Source organism: Alosa pseudoharengus, unplaced genomic scaffold (assembly GCF_046254945.1).
Source record: "Alosa pseudoharengus isolate Yale_2024_CS ecotype anadromous, Long Island Sound unplaced genomic scaffold, YU_APseudo_1.1 YU_APseudo_1.1_scf_23, whole genome shotgun sequence".
Taxonomy (NCBI): domain Eukaryota; kingdom Metazoa; phylum Chordata; class Actinopteri; order Clupeiformes; family Clupeidae; genus Alosa; species Alosa pseudoharengus.
In genome coordinates, this window is record NW_027468685.1 from 32,429,371 (window position 1) to 32,450,370 (window position 21,000).

The 21,000-nt window shown below is 40.3% G+C and overlaps 1 protein-coding gene across 2 annotated transcripts in view; it reads right to left on the bottom strand.

The window, feature by feature from the left end:
* nup98 (nucleoporin 98 and 96 precursor) overlaps window positions 1-21,000 on the bottom strand; it is a 124,989-nt gene that overhangs the window by 12,522 nt on the left and 91,467 nt on the right. For both annotated transcript variants that reach the window (XM_076302395.1, XM_076302394.1), the window contains 9 exons: window positions 19,420-19,584; window positions 18,505-18,729; window positions 12,970-13,090; window positions 8,800-9,208; window positions 7,434-7,654; window positions 5,602-5,883; window positions 5,359-5,516; window positions 5,075-5,215; window positions 3,783-3,937 (listed from right to left, as the gene is read on the bottom strand). In XM_076302395.1, the coding sequence (XP_076158510.1) occupies window positions 3,783-3,937; window positions 5,075-5,215; window positions 5,359-5,516; window positions 5,602-5,883; window positions 7,434-7,654; window positions 8,800-9,208; window positions 12,970-13,090; window positions 18,505-18,729; window positions 19,420-19,584 (1,877 nt within the window). The remainder of the gene's footprint in view (window positions 1-3,782; window positions 3,938-5,074; window positions 5,216-5,358; window positions 5,517-5,601; window positions 5,884-7,433; window positions 7,655-8,799; window positions 9,209-12,969; window positions 13,091-18,504; window positions 18,730-19,419; window positions 19,585-21,000) is intronic.

The following is a 21,000-nucleotide window of genomic DNA, read 5'->3' on the forward strand; positions in this document are numbered from 1 at the left end:
GCAAGAAAAATCTTTACGGCCTATTGACCGCCCGATTCACGTTGGCTGGGGGCAGGGGGGGCCATCGGACATTTGTTCCCAAGGGTCTATGAATTGTTAATCCGGCCCTGCCCCCAACGCATGCAACTTTTCACCTCTGATACAGCTTAAAAGTGGAGAACCTGACATTTTAAAGAGGACTCCTAACTCACTAAGACCTACTTACTGTAGGCTGCGCAAACCACAGGCCTTTTTTTTGGGCAAGCCTGCATTCGAGGCAGGCCTTCTGTTTATATGTTTTATATAAATCCTGCGCTAACAGTAATCCTCCTACCCCCCCCCCCCCGCTACCACAGCTGTGGATAGTGTGGCATGCTCACGCATTATGTCTTCTCCTTGCAAACTAGGCCTATAGCCCAACCATTTACGTCAACATTTACGTAACAACTTGCCAGATATGCCTTTATATCTTTGGGCTTCATTCAGCATTTTGTTCTTCCACTGGAAATTACTCTTCTACATTTGTGGCCTGCTGCATCCTTTCTGTTTGTATTGTTTAGAAAACGTTTGATGTCTTGAGTTAATGCATTAAACATTGTTTTCTGGTAACCAGCCACAAATAGCCTACAGATTCTTGTGTGCGTACATTCTCTATTCTCTCCAAAATGTGCCCGTTCTACAGGCTGGCCAAGTGCGTAATTCTGCAGCATAAAGCAGATGTATTTGTTTATTGTACAGAAAAATTAAAAGAACCTGTCAAGCAGTCAATTGACTACATTGCAGTCAATAAGGAGGGCAAATTAATATACGAAACCAAAACGTGGGTCATAGTTGTCTAAGCCTCTGCTGTGAGGCCAAACCCATGAACAAAGACGCATTGATATCTGCAATAGAGTTTTTTTTGGCGAAACAAACTCACAGCCGAACGTTGCAATAAATACATAGACCATCTGGACAAAGTCATCAAAAGAGTCATAGCACTGAAGGGAGAGGCAACTGGCATGTGATCTCCCCACGAGCCAATGGATGTACAAGTTTTCTCCTGTCCCTACGATATTTAATCCAGTGTTTTGTCAAGTTGCAAAATGCTATTCGTTTTAACAAATTTAACAATTATGTTTAACGGTAGCCTCCTGCTTTTTCAGAAGGGGCGACAGGCAGGCTACTGACAGAGCAATGTACAGTGGCAGAGCGACGCACAGTGGCTGAAAGTGGTACTAAAGTTTCACGCAGCTTCACGCCGCGTAATGCGCAACTGAAGTGGCCATTTGAAAGCAACGCCCACTGTAATTGTGAGGCAAAAAACATGGGTCTTTGTTTTTTCCCATTTTCGGTGATATTTACGTTATGTAAAATGTCAGGTTCTCAAACTCTGTAGTATAAGTGAACATCTATATGTTTATACTAGTGCTGTCAGTTAAACGCGTTATTAACGGCGTTAACGTAAACCTATTTTAACGGCGTCAATTTTTTTATCGCGAGATTAACGTTCTTTTTGGTGTAACAAACTTTGTCGTTTTTTCACATGCTGTTGCAACAACTAGTAACGTTAGAACAACAACAACACCACACCAGATCTAGCTAGACCGGAAACTAAACAATACACACTGACGAATGGAATGGAACGTTGTATGTGCTGCACGTACACGCCCCCTTTTAGGGGAAAGATGACTGATATAATGGAAATCTATGCTGCATCAAAGTGGGGAGTGAAAAGGGCTTATAGTAAACTTACTAAATCTTGAAACAAACGTGAATAAAAGGCACAAAATAAGGTTGGTGTATGAGTTATCTGTGTGTTTATGGGATTAATGTGACCATGTTCCTATGTTTTGCTCTTTCCAGTTTACTAACAGGAGTCACGAATGTATCGATAGGCACAGTCAAACTGCCCGTGGCTGACTATAATTAAGTTCAGCAAGCTTAACTTTACATGTCATAACATCAACTAAACATAAGTCACACATTCATTCTATCACTTGTAATATGAACGTAGCCTATTTCCTACAACTAGGTGAGATAATTGGCTATGTTATACTGAAGTTCCACAGTTAGCTAACTAGCAAGCCAACCGTTTTGCACGGAATATTATGGTAAGTGTAGCTACAGTACATGCTAAATGTGTACAATACATGGGGTATTGCAAACGAATTAGGTTGGTAATGTACATAGTTTCGACATGAGCAAGTTACATAAACATAATTCTTCATAACTGCCGTGTTAGTAAAATGATTGAATGTCCTGTGAATTTATAACTAGATGTAACGTCAACGTGTGATTACTAGCCATCTTTCCCATTGGATCATGATATAATGTTAACATGTTTTCCGCTAAAATGGGGCGTGATGCAGATTAAATGTATCTTTATGATTATGCGCCGTTAGTAGGCTACGTAAAGGCATGCTGCACACACTTGGTTGGGCTTACGAGCCGGCCAAAGAGTAGTAGCCTAGGCTGACGCATTAGTTGTGTGCCGCCAAAGATTTTATCACAGTCACTTGTTCTGTTATCAACATTCCTCTTTGGCTGCTACTATTTGCGATGCACTCTGCTTTCGACATTCATTTACATTAGATTCCATTATTTTCATCTCCGTACACCAGCATCGCACTTTGCCGCCGTGTAAATCACGATTCAGTATTTGGTCGACGCTGCTCCATAAAATCCATTGTTCATCCAGTGTTTGCCTGTTAAGAACTTCAGCGTTGATGTGTGGGGCAAGTGACAGTGCACCATAGACTGTAGGCCTATAAAATGGCAATGCACTCATGTTGAAAAGTTCCTTATTTTCAACTGAACTCAAAGATAATGAATATAGTATGAATATAATATTTTCTGTTTGTTATGCCCTTTATAATGTGTGTAGGCCTACATACATTTTGTGCATGCACTTCTGCGTTAGCATTTATTTCAGTTTATATCAGCTATATTTCTGAAGAATATATTGTGTTGCCTCAGGTCTGCTGCACATCTTTTGAAATTTGATTTAAAATAATCAAATAGACCTACGTCTTAAAGTTAAGTTAATAAAGTAACTTGCTTTGCTTTCATTTGAATCCCAATCAAGATACACAATAATTGCTTTATTGTTAATATGGACTCCTGGAAAGTTCAGAAATGCTATATAATAGAATTTTAATCATATGATAAAATATGTGATTAATCGTGATTAACTATAGGAATTCAACGATTAATCGTGATTAAAAATTGTAATCGTTTGACAGCACTAGTTTATACATATGTAAGGGATAATGTATAGAACGCCGGTCATTATTGGGAAAATAAGTCCCGACAGGGAGAACAGGACCCCGATGCGCAGCGGCATGCTGAACTTGAATCAAACATACTTTAGAACACAGCTGATCAACCGTCTGCTTTCACTTTTGAATGAAGTTCCAGTCCTTGCGTAGTGATATGAAAGACCTGAATTTGAAGCACAAACTCCGTTGCCATCGACAGCGGTCATTATTTTTTTCAGGTCCTTTCCCAAGAAATAATGACCGCTAGAACTTTGGGAAATCCCATTCAAGTCAATGGAGCGTTCTACTTGCCTTGTGAAGAGCCGTGTAATAAATTATAATAATATACAATAACATTAATTGAGCATGAACCTGTTGGCTTTATTTCGATAGATAGATAGATAGATAGATAGAGACACTTTATTGATCCCCAAGGGGAAATTCAAGACATTTCCGAGTACTATTCAATTACTGGCAGTGATTACAGCACAATGTTGGCTAACACCCTTTCAGAATGAATATGAAAATGTTTTATGCTTTGAGGTGACAACCAGACTGGCTTACCGGTCACTGTAGAGTTTCAGCAAGTGGAAGCATATGTCGTACAAGGGCTTCTTGACCCCTTCCTCCTCCATTTCCTCTTCTATGCAAGCAAGATCACAACTCTCCAAATAGGGAGGAAGGGGAGCGCAAGCATATTTCAGTTCATCAGGAGAACCCTACAAGAATTAGAGCACATATCCATGACTGAATTGGCTGTATTAAGAAGCCACATTCACCATTACACATCAGATCTTAATTTAGCAGTATAGATCAGTAAATGCAGTCACATGTTACATCAGGGTTTCTCCCGGTTTAAAACATTCTAGGGTCTTTTTTTAAGGACTGATATCATGCATTTACCAAGGAAAATCTGAGTTCCAGTTTTACTTTTTTTGTGGAAATCACTGCCCAGAACAGAGTAGTTGGGATGACGGATTTCTATCAACCTCAAAATGGAATTATCTCTTGCTCCTATCAAGGTAGCAAGAAACTTGGAAGTCATGATTGAGGACCAGCTGACCTTCACATGTTGCCTCTGTTGTGCAGTTGTGCTGCTTTGCTCTACTCAATATAAGAAAAATGAGGATGTAAAAAGCCTAACACACCACCCTGCTCTTAGTACAGTTCATGGTTATCTTTTGCCTCGGCTAACGGGACGAAACGGGTGAAACAGATGGTCCAAAAAACAAAGGTGTCTCAATCAACCAAAAAGGGCACATTACCACTGCTGTTCATTGAGCTCCACTTGCTACCTTTGTTAGTCAGTCACTAATGTTCACTATATTACAATCACTACAAAGTGATTGCTGGGTCTGTTCTCTTACTTAATGCTCTCGTAAAGGCAGGTCACCCCTTGACTACTGTGTTCCTCCAAGAAATGTTGTCTGGCACTAAAGAATAAAGGATCATCCACACACCAGATAGCTCCCATTATTAGTTCAGTTATTTTATTTTGTTTATGCTGTCTGGCACTGCCACCCTTACACACAGATTAGTTTCATTTGTAGTTCCTCAATGGTGGAACGACCCATCAAATGCTACCAGAGCAACAGTCCCAACTCAACCTCTCCCAACAACCCAGTATTCATTGTTACCTAAGGTCTTCTTTGCAATGTAGCTTGAATGTTAATCCTTTTTATAAGTCGCTTTGGATAAAAACTGCTAAATTCTTAACTGTAAATAAAGGGTGGCTATAATAAAAATGTATTTTCTAATCAATTTACAACAATGGCAAGATATTTGAAGATCTGTCCACTTGATTTCAAATTTTTGTAGCATTCAGTAAGGAAAAAAGAGCAACAAGTAATGCTTACCTGAAAAGCAGTCTCATATTTGGTCAGTGCGTCAGAAATAGAGGCAGTGGGAGGAAGCATGTACCATAACAGCACCGCGATACAGCGCTGCCAGTCCAGCTCCGCACAAACATTTATACAGCTGTTACCAGATTGCCATACCTATGGGAGAAAGAATAAACAAAGGGTACTTTGCATATTTATTTGGTGAAAAAAATTCAGCAAGTCAGGGAAGTAATTTAAAATAAAAAATCATCCTATACACTATAAATTGAAATCACTGTAGATCAATAAGAACGCCATACTGGTTTGCCTGCCAAGAGGGCATAAATACGGAGTCTCTCTTCCTGTAGACAAGAACCTATTTGCATCCTGTTCCAGTCACCAAGCTGAAGTGCCAGAAGATCCTGGCTATATGGCAAGCCTGCTGCCTGAGACAACAGCAAAGACAGACGGTGGTCCCCTGCAAACATTCAGAATTTAAGACATATTGACAAAACACACAACCTTAGTTATTTGTAACCCACCCTCTCTGAAAATTAACAAACCAGTTTGTTGTGCCAGCTTGCAGGCTTCACTAATCTTGTGTCCTGTCAGGTAGCTGAAGATGGCCTCTGTTGGGCTATGCTGGGTTGCCACACCAAGCTCCTGGCAAATTCGTGTTTCAGCTGCACAAGCAAGCCATGCAGAGAAATTCTGTCGTCGTTCTAGCTGCTGTTTGTAAGAGCCACAACAGTTTTGTTCAACGTTCTCTTCTTCACTGGCTTCAGTAAGTCCACCCCACAGTGCCTTGCAGAGAGTCCATACCTGCTGCCAATGGCTCAGCACAGCTGAACACAGATAAACCAAACACAGAATTGTGATCCTTTAAATGCTCTACAAATAATGAGTCAAACAATTCATGTCATACAGAAATAGAAATATAGCTGCAAGTAGCGATGTGGGGGCCACTTGGCTTAGCATGCCAGAGTTGCCATGACAACTTCATTATGTCAGACACTGTCTCAAATGGTTTACTTCTGCACTTACAATACCTAATTTAAGTGTGTGAGGGTGTTCACACTGAAAATTCCGACACAAAATGCCCCACTAGTCCCCGGATGGTCACTCATAACAGTCAAAAAGCTAAATGTGGAACGTTGGACACGTTTGGCCCTCAACAGACACCATCTTGGCTATATAGCAGAAGGGGAGGGAGCATTTTCAAACTTGTGGTAATCGCGTTTGAGAAAGCTGAAGCAACATCAGTGGAAAACACCCTTTCAGAGGTACAAGCAAGTTAAAACATACATAAACTGTTCATGTTTTGACACAGTACGACCATGTCACTGTCAAATGTCATTTCAGTTAAGTGCACGGAGTTGGTGTTCGATATGAGACAACACTATTTTGTTAAAATGTACGCACTCTGGCAGTAAGCACAAATGGCGCTGCATGAAAGTGCACTCACGGAAGTACGCCAATCAAGACAAAGTGAGGCACATGGATATAAACACTCACAGGAAGTTTCATGTCAAGCACTGACTGTCAGCCGAATGCCTTTAAATGTATGTAAATGCCATGTAGATGGCTTGATGAAGCTTGGTCTGATGATCTGTCCAAATGTATGTGAACACTGGACAAAAATGGCCGGGCAGTAAGGGCTTGAAACGTCACTGTAAATAAAATAAGTTCCAGTGAGTGGATCTTCACTTTTCTTATACTGGAGAATGACAAAACTGATATTAAGAAAACAGACTTGAAACACAGCCAATGAGATTCCGTTCTCAGCCTAGAGACTCGCCTTTGAACTTTCATGATTTGTTGCTGATATAATGGAAGTGTCCATATTTAGATTGCACATCATCATGCAGGAAAAACAGAACTTTCCAATGGTACTACACATGACACATGAACAACTTTGTGGTTGTAGTAGTGTGAACGAATACATGCTAAGGTAGCAAACTAGCCCAAAATCTCAAAGTTGGCCACTGCATGAAAAAATTAATTCTGAAAGTGGGGTGCGTGTCAGTGCAGCCTGTGTGAGGCAATAATCCCTGAGCTGAGCAGGCCACATAACGCAAGTGATAGAAATTAAATGAATCCTTGAGACAGAGAATTTCCCTCGATAATTTTTTGTAATCAATTTATTCGAGTTACTCAAGTGATCGTTTCAGCCCTAGATTAAAGCACAATCTGATTCTGATTGGGTTATCGGGTACCGTGGCAGATACTTGGGTGCGGTCAATAGACCTGTTTTAAATTTGCATAAATAAAAACACAGTCATGCCATTTATCATTATTTAGATCATACTGTATGCATGTTGGTTAGAATCTAATTTCTATTACTATTAATCACAAATTTCAAAACTGAACGCTTTCTTCAGAATGTGCAACATACCATTCCTGCTGCCATCTTCATTGACCTTGGTAATCCATTGAGCATAATCGTGAAGCGCATGCACGCCAGGCTGCGGCTGAATAAAGGGGCAGTTCTCCTCAGTGCTGATGGTACCGTACTTCTGGCTAATCTCCAGAGGATGCCGATACAAAAACTGGTCCAACTCTAACTCTGTGGATTCTAGACTTCCCAACTGCTCGAGGTGGACTTGGAAGGGACCTCTACAACAGAGGAGGGTTAAATATCAGAAGAGTAAAGTCAGTAACATTGAATATTTTGTAATCATTCACATCAGTGGCGATCCTAGAGTCTGCTCGACCCTCCACACACACACAAAAAATTATGACGTGTCATATGTTTCTATTTCATATTTTGGAATTCATAAACTTTATAGTTTGTTAATAATTGTATTGCATGACCTGCATAATACTAATAGCTAAAAATATTTAGTCATTTGAATACTTCATATTCTTACTTTTTCATAAGCTGGGGTCAACCATTCTTCAGGGTAACCCCGTGATCGAAATTGGTTAAGCAAAGTTGTCGACGTTTTTCAAATTCCTCATCTGTCTCGCAGATACGCCGGACCCGGTATAATTGACTAAGGGGCAACCCTCGTTTCAGCGGCACCAAGCTATGTGAACCTATTTATGGTGAAATTTGAACTGGATTTTGTGTATAATAATAATCCTTTTAAACATTTTGTCAAATTTTTGGTAAGATACATTGATGAATGTTTCTTGATTTGAAAAGGGAATGAGACCGAGCTATTGGAGTTTACAAATTTTCTGAACTCAAGACTGGAAACCATCAAGTTCTCATCAGAGAGGGATTTACAGTCAATACATTTCTTAAATGTTTTAATCTTGAAACAACATAATCATATCCACTACAGTGTTTCGAAAAGAGACTGATAAAAATACGTTGTTGAGCGCAGACAGTCACCATCCAGTGCCGCTGAAACAAGGGTTGAGATGTGATGATGTGGGGGTATTTTAATTCCAAAGGCCAAGGGAACTTTATCAGGATGCATAGTATCCTGATTCCATGAAATAACTGGCCTTTATATATAATGTATAATGATACATTATTCATTCACAAAGAAAATTGGTGTCCTTAAAGGTTGGATTTTTCCTCATTTTTTAATTAAGGCATTAAAGATGATTTTTTTAATTCCTCTTTTTAGTCAACTTTAGCATGGGGGGTGAACACTTATGCAACCCAAAAAATCTATTGGGAGTGTAACTCCATTACCGCGTGATCTTCCCCACAAATAAAAGCGAATTACTGTTTGAGTAACTAACCATCACAATCCTTCAAAACATCAGTGTAGGACAGGCGGACAACATGAATATCTGGCACTTACGTCTTGCTTATGGTTGGTTTAGCCGAAAAGCCTATACTGTCAACACAGAGTTGTTCCTTGGTGATGTCTGAGGCTCCGTTGGTAGAGAGTGCTTCACCACTGTGTGCCAGCTTCCATCCAGGGCCCCAACCAACACGGAATGAGCGGCCGGCAAACAAGGCAGCATCCATGAGCAGCCGGCATTTACCCTGAGTCACCGAGTTTGCAATAGGTACAGGGCCACCAAGATGGCGTACTCCCACTGTGCGCATAGTTGCCTCTAACACTGGTTGAGCATGTGAGAGGCAGTGGCTTGACAAAGCCATGTATGGGTCAGAGCTCATAAAAAATTGTTTGATTTGCTTTGCAGGTGAGGCATTACACTGTGCTTCTTGGCGATATGTCAAAAGGCCTTTGGTGTTGCCCAGTCCTGAAAAATCACAAGCATGTTTACAGTTAACAAAACACAATCCATCAATATGTTTTCAGACTGCTCAATATAATAGTTACAGCATTTTGTTTTCAAATATGTAATAATTTATATACTATATACCATTTCAATTTGGAATTACTTTGAAATGCTTTTCTTAAAGCAACACCAAAGAACTTTCCCTCTGTCGCACGCACGCTATTTGTTTATCTAGCACCGGCTTTGCAAATAACAAATGTCCACAGACAAGGTAGAATATTTTGCATGACTTATAAAAGTACGATGTATTGCGACATCAGATGCAAGTCAAATTTGTAGTTTCTTATGTCTCATTCCATCGAACTACAGATCCGCTACCCGATCTGTCAAACTTGCATAGTGCAGAAGCGAATGCAGAATTGCCGTTCACCCTGTTACGAGTTGATGATCTTTATCCATGTGTAACAGAGGTCGTAATTCGTCCGCCGCTCATGGCCCTCGAACCCGCCACGAACCCTCGAACCAGTCACTGCCCATTCAAAGATTTTTTTTTCTGATTATTTAACTAATAACACTTTTTTTAATTATTAATCCAGAAATGATTTCCCCATTCCTAATATTAAAGTTAACATTTCATGTTATGAATGCTGCAATGCTGGGTGTTCCATATGTGTTGTGCATAGGGTTGCAAAATTCCGGGAATTTTCAAAGTTGGAAACTTTCCATGGGAATTAACGGGAATATATGGGAATTAACAGGAATAAACGGGAATTAATGGGAATAAACTGGGAATTTTTAATATGGCAAGTTAACTTAAAACTTAAATGTAGTGGACAAAACCCCATCTTGCAGTCTAATATTAGTTAAAACAACCACAACAACAACAATTTCAGTCAAATTTCTACCCTGCACATATGTCAATCACATGCACCCAGCAATCGGCATAGGCTGCTAGACATAAAGGAAACCTATGGTGCGTTCATATGCATGGGGAAAAAATGTTCCAACCAATCGGATTTTGTTGTTGAGTGGTGTGGTGTATCTTGGGCAGTTCAGTGTTGCTAGTTTAGCACGCTAGTAAACCATAGGCAGAGAATGGGATTTCCGCTAGCATGCTAGCTAGCTTTGTATGCTAAGCTAAGCGAAAATACCAACATACAAATCATATTGCTTATTATGAAACAAAATGTTAATGTTTGTATACGATACAGTTTGTATGAATTACCCAAAATTCCCAGTTAATTCCCGTAAATTCCCATTAATTCCCATAATTTCCTTTAATTCCATGAAAGTTTCCAATTTGGAATATTTCCAAAATTCCCCAACTTAACTTCCCATGGTAAGTTTCCGGAAAGTTTCTGGAAATTTACCGGAAATTTTCCGCCCCTTTGCAACCCTAGTTGTGCATGCATTACTTGAAAACAACTAGCTCCAGTTATGTATGAACAGTGAAGGTAACGATCTCTTGTGAAAAACGTGAACTTGAAGAAGTGAAAATTGAACAATATGAACTATGAATGTAAGTGCAGCAAGCTGACTCATTAGCCTAGGACCTCAAAGTTCTTTCGTACTCAACACAAAACGTTATAAAATAAAAGTCTTGAATCAAAAGTTCTTCGTTTGTCTGTTTTTCGAATCACAAAGCATAAAAAACTTAGGATCTTTAATTTTCTTAGATTAACTGTGTAGTTCCTGTATGAATGTTCTATAATTGTTCTGATCTCCCGTATGAATGTTATGTGTAGGTCAAAAGACTGTTGCTCCAAAGTCCAGTGGCTTCTGACTGTTTTATACTAATCCACTCAAATTACATCATTCTTAATTACTGGTCAACTGTTTACATTCCAATTTCTACATTACGTTTGCAACACAGGTTTTCTCAGTTCTTACAAAATAAACTCAAAATATTATTAATTCCATAGAAATGGCTTCAACAATGAATATTGAACAACTTGAAGCCACATCTATAAGTGTGAACATGCTTAACAAAATATGGGAACAAAACATGGGAACTAAACGTGCATTACGAATATAATCAGTGGGAGCCCTGCTTGTTTCCCTGCAACAAGAAGCTTCCATCTGGGGGTGATGGAAGACAGTGACACCCTCAGTGTGTTTGAAATGTCCAGTCGATTGTGCAATTTGGTCTTAGTTGCAGTCATTGCCGAAAACCCGGCCTCGCATAGATACGTGGTAGGAAACGTTTTCAGCGCTTTTACGGCTATCTCGGGATATTCTGCTTTGGTTTTGATCCAAAAACCCGCCAGAGAGGTTTCCTTATACACACTCTTAAGATCACCGTCATTTGCAATTTCGATCAACTGCTCTTCCTCCTGCGCTGACGTTAGGACTATTCGGGATATTGACAAATGGGTTGCGGACCCACTCATTGGTTTGCCGTGGATCTTTGGAGGATGGGAAGTAACGCTCAAACTCATTTGAAAGCGCAACAAGGTGATCGCGCACCAGCTGCGAGAGAAAGGGCCCTGCCTCAGTCTCTCCCAAAACCCCCACTACTGTTGGAACATATCAAATACACCCCGGTCCACTCGTCGTCCCCACAAATCAAGCTTGGCTTTAAATGCAGCGACTTTATCTGCCAGTTTAAAGACAGTAGTCGTTCTCCCCTGGAGTGACAGGTTGAGGTCATTAAGCAACCCGAATAGGTCACACAGGTAAGCGAGTTTTGACACCCAGTCCTCATCACTAAAATGTGCAGCTAACGGTGACTTTTTTTCTGTAAGAAATCTCTGCAGCGGCTCTCGCAACTCAAACACTCTGGCCAGTGACCTGCTAAAGATGCTTGTTTTTTGTTGCTCATTCTAGCAGTTTAGCTAACTTCGTGTGACACTACCGTTCGCCAAGAACTGATCAAGTGAAGTGAGCTGACCTGAGGCTGCGCAGCGCTGAAGGCAATACTGTATGTAAAAGTGTTGAAGGCGGGACAGACAGACGTAAGAAAATAGACCTTGCAAAATGCAAACATGCGTGCAATCAAACAACAGCATATAGGCCTATGCCATGTAAAAACGTGACATTATTGTGAATTAAATTTAGTTTAGTTTGCATGCATTTTTTTTTTAAACTCATGTCGTAGGCTACGGCCCGGTTAGGAATGTCCTGCGGCCCGGTGGTTGGGGACCGCTGGCCTAGGCCATCTTATGTAGAGCAAAAAAGATTTTTTTCAGATCCTCAAGAGTTTTTTGCCATGAAGGGCAATTTTGAATTTCCAGTGTCCAGTATGAGAGAGTGTGAGGGTGAACACCACATTTAAAACACCCAGCTAGCTAAAATAATTTGCTAACAACCTACCATGACAGATCTGTCGCTATTTAAACGTTCACAGAGCTGCTGATGTGCAATTTCCAGCATCTGCTCAGAGAGATCATTCATGACCTCAGACTGATCTGTGCATCTAGAGCTCTCCAGACGGCCAGCAAGGCTATTTTTTAATTAAACTATATTGTACGCTTTTCGCGCCAAGAGTCTCACCATCAGGGCCATCTGAAGAAAGGCAAGCCGCCCAAAAAATAATAAAGAGCCTCACCATCATTGCCTATTAACATTTCAGCTGGATAAATTTAACCAATAAACTGATTTAACATGTTTTTGTTTTAATTGTTTGTTATCTCTCAATATCTTAGGGTAAAACGCTGTGTTGCACTTTACACATAAAAAATGTGGTGTATTAATACTTACTTAATTCGCTAATACGTCACATTTTTTAACATAGTGTACGTACAACATTTATGCATGACCAAACACAACGGAGAGGCTCTCACCGTATCGTCTTTCCTGTATTACGTTCAGAGTTTGAAGAGATGAGGACATCTGAGGCTCTGATGCGTCCTGTTGGAAAGGGTCTCCATCATCATCCCCAACAAACAAAGATGCCTTCATGATCTGCTCGTTTCAACGAAAAGTAGAAAGATTAGAGCATCGCAGTCGTGATATCCCCTTCATGACTTGCCACAGCAACAATGAGGAATGACCAAAGCAGGGGTCTAAGGCACCCGCAGCGCACTTTCTAAAAAAAGCCTGCAAATCACGCTCTAAAACATCCTCCACTCTCAATTTTGAATAGATACAGGACATCTAACATTAACTTGATATTGGTGATACTTTACAAATTGTAGCAGGGTTAAATTTTAGCCTTTGGCTCCGAATCCCTTTCCCATTCAATCTTTAAACAACAGAAGCTGTTCACACGTATAGACAGTGAAAGAAAAAAAAGCTTGCTCGTCTGGTGTAGCCAATGGAAGCATATTATTTGCAATGTTCCGTGTTTCTCCGTAGCCTACAGGTGTAGCAATAGCGTTGAAAATCTTGTGGCATGCATGCCATGCAATAGGACTGCATTAACAGGCGAAAAACAAAACCTTTTTTGTCCTAATCATGGAGAGATCTCATAACTATAAAATAACTGTTGGTGAGTGCTACTGAAATATTACAACCAAATTGTCCACTGAAATCAGAACTTAAACAGCATCTCAAGTCTTAATGGTGGGTAATGCTAAAACTAACCTAAATTAGTAATTGCACAAAAAGATTTTTTTCGTTTCAAAATTTTTATTAGATTTCCCATGGAAACTTTGAAATGACCAAACTGAACAAAAATGCTGGTAGTGTTGCATATTGATATTAAAAAAATCAGATAAAATACAGTTGTTTAATATATAAAGGCTCATAAAGGCCTACATAATATTGATAATTTAAATGTAAAAAAAATAAAAAAATCAGATAGCCCTAAAAAAGTAAGTAAAACGTAATCTCATCGCCACCTACTGGTTGCGTTCCTAGAGTTTAGAGGAGTGGATGGGATTTTTTTTTATAGAAAAAATATATCTCGGGGCACATTGGGACCTTAATTTAATGCCTTCCATTTGCTATGCACTGGGGTCACCTCTATTGCTTCTAGTGGTTATACCTTATATCAGTTGAATTGTTTTGAGTTTTTTTTGTAACATGGTGATAACGAACTACAGTTGCATGCGACGTCACCGGTTTGGGCAAATCATCTCTAACTGATCAAAACGGTCAGTTTGCTTGACTGGCTTAACATAGTTTTGTAATAAAGGAGCGCAATGTAAACGGCATGGTGATTACCTTTATGTTAGGATAACTTGTGTTGTGCTCCTACTCACATGAAGAGCAGGCAGTAAGTGTTAAGTGTCAATGCTAACCAGGCTAATAAACAAACCATGCTACCGTGAGTAACGTTGAAGGGTAAAGTCACATGACTTCTTTTGTAGTCCGTTTATGAAACAAAATGAGGAAAGGAAGAGAGAATAAAAGATAAATAAATTAAAAGATACAGACAGACAGACTAACAATGGCAGAATGAAAGCTTAAAAGAGTAAAAGAGTGAGACATAGAAGTTAGGCTAACTAGATGGGGAGGCTAGAAGACAGACAGATGATGGATAAAGATAGATAGTATGATAGATAGGTAGTGTGATAGATTGATAGTGTGATAGATAGCATGATTGTGTGATAGATATCTGTGATGGATAGTGTGTTAGTGGGATAGTTAGCGTGATAGATATTGTGATAGAGAGAGAGAGTGAGTGTGTGTCTGTGAGTGAGTGAGTGTCTGTGTGAGTGAGTGAGTGTCTGTGTGAGTGAGTGAGTGAGTGTCTGTGTGAGTGAGTGAGTGAGTGAGTGTCTGTGTGAGTGAGTGAGTGAGTGTCTGTGTGAGTGAGTGAGTGTCTGTGTGAGTGAGTGAGTGAGTGTCTGTGTGAGTGAGTGAGTGAGTGTCTGTGTGAGTGAGTGAGTGAGTGTCTGTGTGAGTGAGTGAGTGAGTGTCTGTGTGAGTGAGTGAGTGAGTGTCTGTGTGAGTGAGTGAGTGAGTGTCTGTGTGAGTGAGTAAGTGTCTGAGTGAGTGTCTGTGTGAGTGAGTGAGTGTCTGAGTGAGTGTCTGTGTGAGTGAGTGAGTGTCTGAGTGAGTGTCTGTGTGAGTGAGTGAGTGTCTGAGTGAGTGTCTGTGTGAGTGAGTGAGTGTCTGAGTGAGTGTCTGTGTGAGTGAGTGTGTGTGTCTGAGTGAGTGTCTGTGTGAGTGAGTGTGTGTGTGAGTGAGTGTGTGAGTGTCTGTGTGAGTGAGTGAGTGAGTGAGTGTCTGTGTGAGTGAGTGAGTGTCTGTGTGAGTGAGTGAGTGTCTGTGTGAGTGAGTGAGTGAGTGTCTGTGTGAGTGAGTGTCTGAGTGAGTGTCTGTGTGAGTGAGTGTCTGAGTGAGTGTGTGTGTGAGTGAGTGTGTGAGTGTCTGTGTGAGTGAGTGAGTGAGTGAGTGTGTGTGAGTGAGTGAGTGTCTGTGTGAGTGAGTGAGTGAGTGTCTGTGTGAGTGAGTGTGTGAGTGTCTGTGTGAGTGTCTGTGTGCGTGTCTGTGTGCGTGTGTGAGTGTCTGTGTGCGTGTGTGAGTGTCTGTGTGCGTGTGTGAGTGTCTGTGTGCGTGTGTGAGTGTCTGTCTGTCTGTGTGAGTGTCTGTCTGTCTGTGTGAGTGTCTGTCTGTCTGTGTGAGTGTCTGTCTGTCTGTGTGAGTGTCTGTCTGTCTGTGTGAGTGTCTGTCTGTCTGTGTGAGTGTCTGTCTGTCTGTGTGAGTGTCTGTCTGTCTGTGTGAGTGTCTGTCTGTCTGTGTGAGTGTCTGTCTGTCTGTGTGAGTGTCTGTCTGTCTGTCTGTGTGAGTGTCTGTCTGTCTGTCTGTGTGAGTGTCTGTCTGTCTGTGTGAGTGTGAGTGTCTGTGTGAGTGTGAGTGTCTGTCTGTGTGAGTGTCTGTCTGTGTGAGTGTCTGTCTGTGTGAGTGTCTGTCTGTGTGAGTGTCTGTCTGTGTGAGTGTGAGTGAGTGTCTGTGGATGTGTGTGTGTGAGTGTCTGTGGATGTGTGTGTGTGAGTGAGTGTCTGTGTGTGTGTGAGTGAGTGTCTGTGTGTGTATGTGAGTGAGTGAGTGAGTGAGAAAGTGATACAGAAATGAAATGGGGAAGTTTTCAGAGCAATCAAATTTAAACAAAAAAAAGATGATTAAATAAATGTGATGATGTTGCCCAATCATCACTAATAATATAATAATAAAAATAAAAAAATAATGTGAAACAAAACAAAAATAAATGGTAATAAAATCCTATATTACAGTGATAACGCCCCTCACCGCCACATACATAGTAATGGCCTATTTTTATGATGTTGATAATAAGTGAAACATATCTTTCTTGCTGAACAGAACACAGTGGGAGGGATAAACGATTAATAAATTTACATTTACCAAAGTAAACTTACATGTAAAATGATTTTTATTTACATTTTTGTCATTATAATGTACTGCAATCGATTATAAAGTATAATGTACTGCAATCGATTATAAAGTTCCTCAAATGGAGAACACATCCGTGTTTTCTCGCGTTAGGCCGTCATGCTTCTGTGACTGTTTTCTTCCAGGCGGTTCCTGATCGCTAAACGTTTATTTTCCTTTCCTGTCAATAGCGGTTGATGTTGAAGCACCTAGGCTATAATTTGACTTCAGCGGTGACTAATCCTGCTGAGAGAGAGAGAGAGAGAGAGAGAGAGAGAGAGAGAGAGAGAGAGAGAGAGAGAGAGAGAGAGAGAGAGAGAGAGAGCAAAGAGAGAGAGGCACCCTCAAAGTGGTCCTGCGTGCGTGTGTCTCTGCATGGGGTTCAATTGAAGTCAGAGTTGGTCCGTCCAGTCAATAGTTCAGCATTCAGGCTGCTCCATTATTATATTAACGTCAGACAGTGCTGTAAAATGTGTGGGTATTTCTCGCATTATGATGGCTAGAGTTGCGGGACTTTTGTTATTATGCTCAATACTAAGTAATAATTTATTCGCAATACCCGCAATCCCGCGCTGGAATTTAGACCCTGGTTTTAAATGCGCATCTTTTTTCCCCCCTCGCTCTCTCGGAGGTGGCCAGCCGAGCAATTCTGCGGCCAGCTTCTGCCAATATATCGTCCAAAATGCTTGATTGCATTGTCCACATTTGTAGCAAAATTTTCATGTACCACATCAGCATTTTTGTTCAGTGAATCTTTTGTAAATTGATTTACAATTACCGTCGGGCCTATAGGCCTATCGCCTGCTTGCTTCCGTCACGTCCTTTTAAACTGCATCTTTTTCTCTCTCGTGAGCATTTAATCTGCTGCCAGCTTGTGACTCCACATCGCCCAAAATGCTTGATTGCATTGTATTCTCCACATTTTAGATACATTTTGGTCTACCACATGGCATTTTCTTTCAGTGAATCTTTTGCTTTGCAATTACCTTCCTGCCCTCCTCTTGGCTGCCTTCACTCCTTCATCTTCTAATTTTTATCTAATTTTTACAGAGCTACAAAACACTTTTGAAAAAATGCCAGATAGAGCAGAAAGCACATTTGTTTTTAGAGAATTTTAAAGAAGTTTCCCAAACAGCAGTCATGGTCGGACATTTACACATGATATTTTGATACTTCACATAAGAGAAAAATTACAAATACCTAATGATTTTTCAAGTGGTTATAAATATGGGAGTGCTCCCACATATATATGGTGTGTCTTCAGGCATTCAAACCTTTTATGAACTTAAAAAATGCTGTTGGACAGAAAATCTAGACGTCACGTCAATGACCCACATACACCTTAGTCGCATTACGTACTATTACAATTTTCAATGCAGAACATTTTATAAAATCAACAGTCTTTGCTAGTAACAATCAGACTATGCTGTGTTACATGTAAACGGGAAAACAAATGGAATATTCCATCAACTCATGTCAACCCCATAATCGCAATATTGTCTTATTCTGATCAAGGTCAATAGTTGGAATATTAATGTCCATGTAAACATAATAACTGATAGAATCACTGTAAAGTGATGTGACCATTTGGTGCTAAAATGACCAAATAATGAGTTTGTATGTTATTGTTGACTGCTGCAGACCAAACTGATCTTCAAAGATCTGGAAAATGGGACTATTACTGAACTATTATTGATCACTTTGTCTGTACAGGTTTGCAAACCGATTCAGAACAACTATAATGATACGTAACAAAAACGCAATAGGACCTAGGTGAGAAATGATGACATGCTTGAAGGATAATTCCAGTGTTTAGTCCCTTTTCTGGTTTGTGTTGGATGAACTAGTGGTGGACACCGAAATTTTGACGATGGTTCCTGTCTTGACTTTCTAACTGTAATGAGTCATTTAACCATATACCGACTTACGAAGATGATTAATTAACACGAAAACATTGCCTGGTGTCCCTTTAAAACATTACTGGTTTTAAATAAAACACCAGTATCATGAAATCACACCGTTTGCAAGCAGTTTAATACCTGAAGTGTGTGAGGGTTGATACCCATGGAAGAAGGGATGTGACTTGAAGTTGACATAAGTGGTTGATGGACAAGAGAGTCAGGGTCTGCCAGCTGATGCTCTAATGCCACAGGACTTCCAAAATCTTCCTCTTCCAAAACATCTACAGTGGGCTCTTGAGTAATGTCCGCCATGTCACTATCCATCTCAGACACATGGCCCAGAAGCTCAGGTAAAACCAAATTCTGATAAAGACAGAGATCATGCATACATTTTGAGTAAAATGTACGCCAAAAAAAAGAGTAAGCATTTTCAAACAAGTTAGCACACTGTTTAAACTCTCATATTTTCACTTGCTCATCTATTGAAATATGAGCTTCAAATAAAACAAGAGTTAATATACATGTAAGTACCACATTTGTAAATGCATTTGACAGGCATGAAAACGGGTCAGGGGTGAAAAAGGTGAGAAGGTCTGAAGATTTCATAGGCCTAATGGACACTTTATAGTAGACTATTAGAATTGGCTCCCTATAGTAGCCAGAATTAAATTTAAATCTCTCACTTTGGCCTATAGGACACTGACTGGATCTGCTCCTAGTTATTTTAATTCAATAATCAAGGCGTACATCCCCAATCGCCCACTGCGGTCCTGATGAGCGTCTGTTATGTCGACCAGTCATAAACACGTAGGTCTAATTCAAGACTGTTTTCCTCAGTGGTTCCATGTTGGTGGAATGAGTTGCCCAGTGCTCTCCGTTCCTGCGGTAGTTTTGGGTCGTCTTGGGTCGTTTAAGAGGGGTCATGGAATTTAATTCCATGTGTATGTGTGTGTATGTATGTATGTATGTGTGTATACACACACACACACACACACACACACACCATATATAAATATCAACAATACTGATGTTGAAGTGAAACTGCCCAAATACCTGAGACAGTTGAGACCCCAGCTGTTGAGGGTTTGGGGGTGCTGGCTGCAAAACTGCAGCTGGAGGTGCAAGCCCAGTCTTGACTTTCTTTAAATCAGTCTTTGTCAAATGGCTTTCTTCCTCCTCGTCCGAGTCCTGTAATCCATACTTGGAAAAGTGAGCGACCTGCAACAATAACAAAAAAATAATGTTATGATTTGTTATGTTAACCACTGCAGAGTCCCAACCAGTACTCCAGAACACTTTGGGGTGGGTTTCTATCAGGGCCGGTCCTACATTATTCTGGGCCGGGAAGTAACATCATACACTCAAACACACACAAGCGCACAAGCACGGCCACGACCGCTACAGCCACCAACACTAATATAGCCTAGGTATATGCACACAGCACAGTTGAGCACAGACTACCAGGAGAAACAACAACCAATTCAGATCAATTAGTTAAAATAATATAGATCAACCATTCAATTGCAAGCGACCATGCCACAGCAGGCTACTGTATTAATGTCCTCATTGTCCTACTGTATTCTCAACCTCGTCTGCTGCCCGAACGTTAAGCCGAGAACCGTAGGCCTACCTAATTTACCTCCTCAATGGTCAATCTGTTGACCTGATGATCTGATGAAACCTTTATAGCGTGACAGAGCAGAAGTGGGGCTTTCCAACGAGACTACGCACTTGTCTGTACGATCAAGTATGAAAATAAATTAAAAAAATCATGAAATTAAATTGCATCATATTTATGGTCTATACTTCTCTGCGTTCACCTGCGCACACATAGCCTACTCTCGTTTGAATTACTCGCGAACAAGTGATCGGATAGATATGCCACACATGTCAGATGAAAGAGGAGACACAGAGCTATCATTTGATACATCCTTCTGGGTTATAAAACAGACGAAATGACAGCAAAATAATAACTTTATATAGCTTGACTTACCCCACGTTTTGTGTGTTTTTGTGGCCAAGCATGTTTATAATCTAACGCTATCTTGTGTTTCTCTATGACAAAGCATGTTCATAATCCGGTTTTGAGATCGTAGCAAATTTCTGCATGGCATCCAATTCAAGGCTCACATTGCATCCCAATTTGTTCGACAAAGAAACACCTTTTTTGCCTTTACTTTGTTCATGGCAATGCAGTAAAAAGTTGTCCAATATGGTCAATCTATTGTCTCAGTTGTGTTCGTGACGCCCCGAAGCTACATTCATGCATTGTTTTGCTCCGGTTGAAAATGTTTCTGCATAATTTGTCAGCTGTGATCAAATACATTCAATAACTTCCACTTTTATGTCATAAATAACATGCCTATGATTAATGTTTATATAGTGTATCTAATCTAGGCTTCTCTTATGTTCAATCAAATTGGCTTTGCCCACCCGTTTTTTTCTGTGCCCACCTAGTTGAACATTTCTGGCTACGCCACTGGGCTGAAGTAGAGAAAATGTACAACACACACTCAGAAACATTTATTCCAATCTTTGGGGGACTGAATCTTCCTCAGTATCTGATTTCTTCTATGATTCTGGGTAATTGATGCACGGCTCCATGTGTATGGGGTTTCACTTCATTTAAGATTC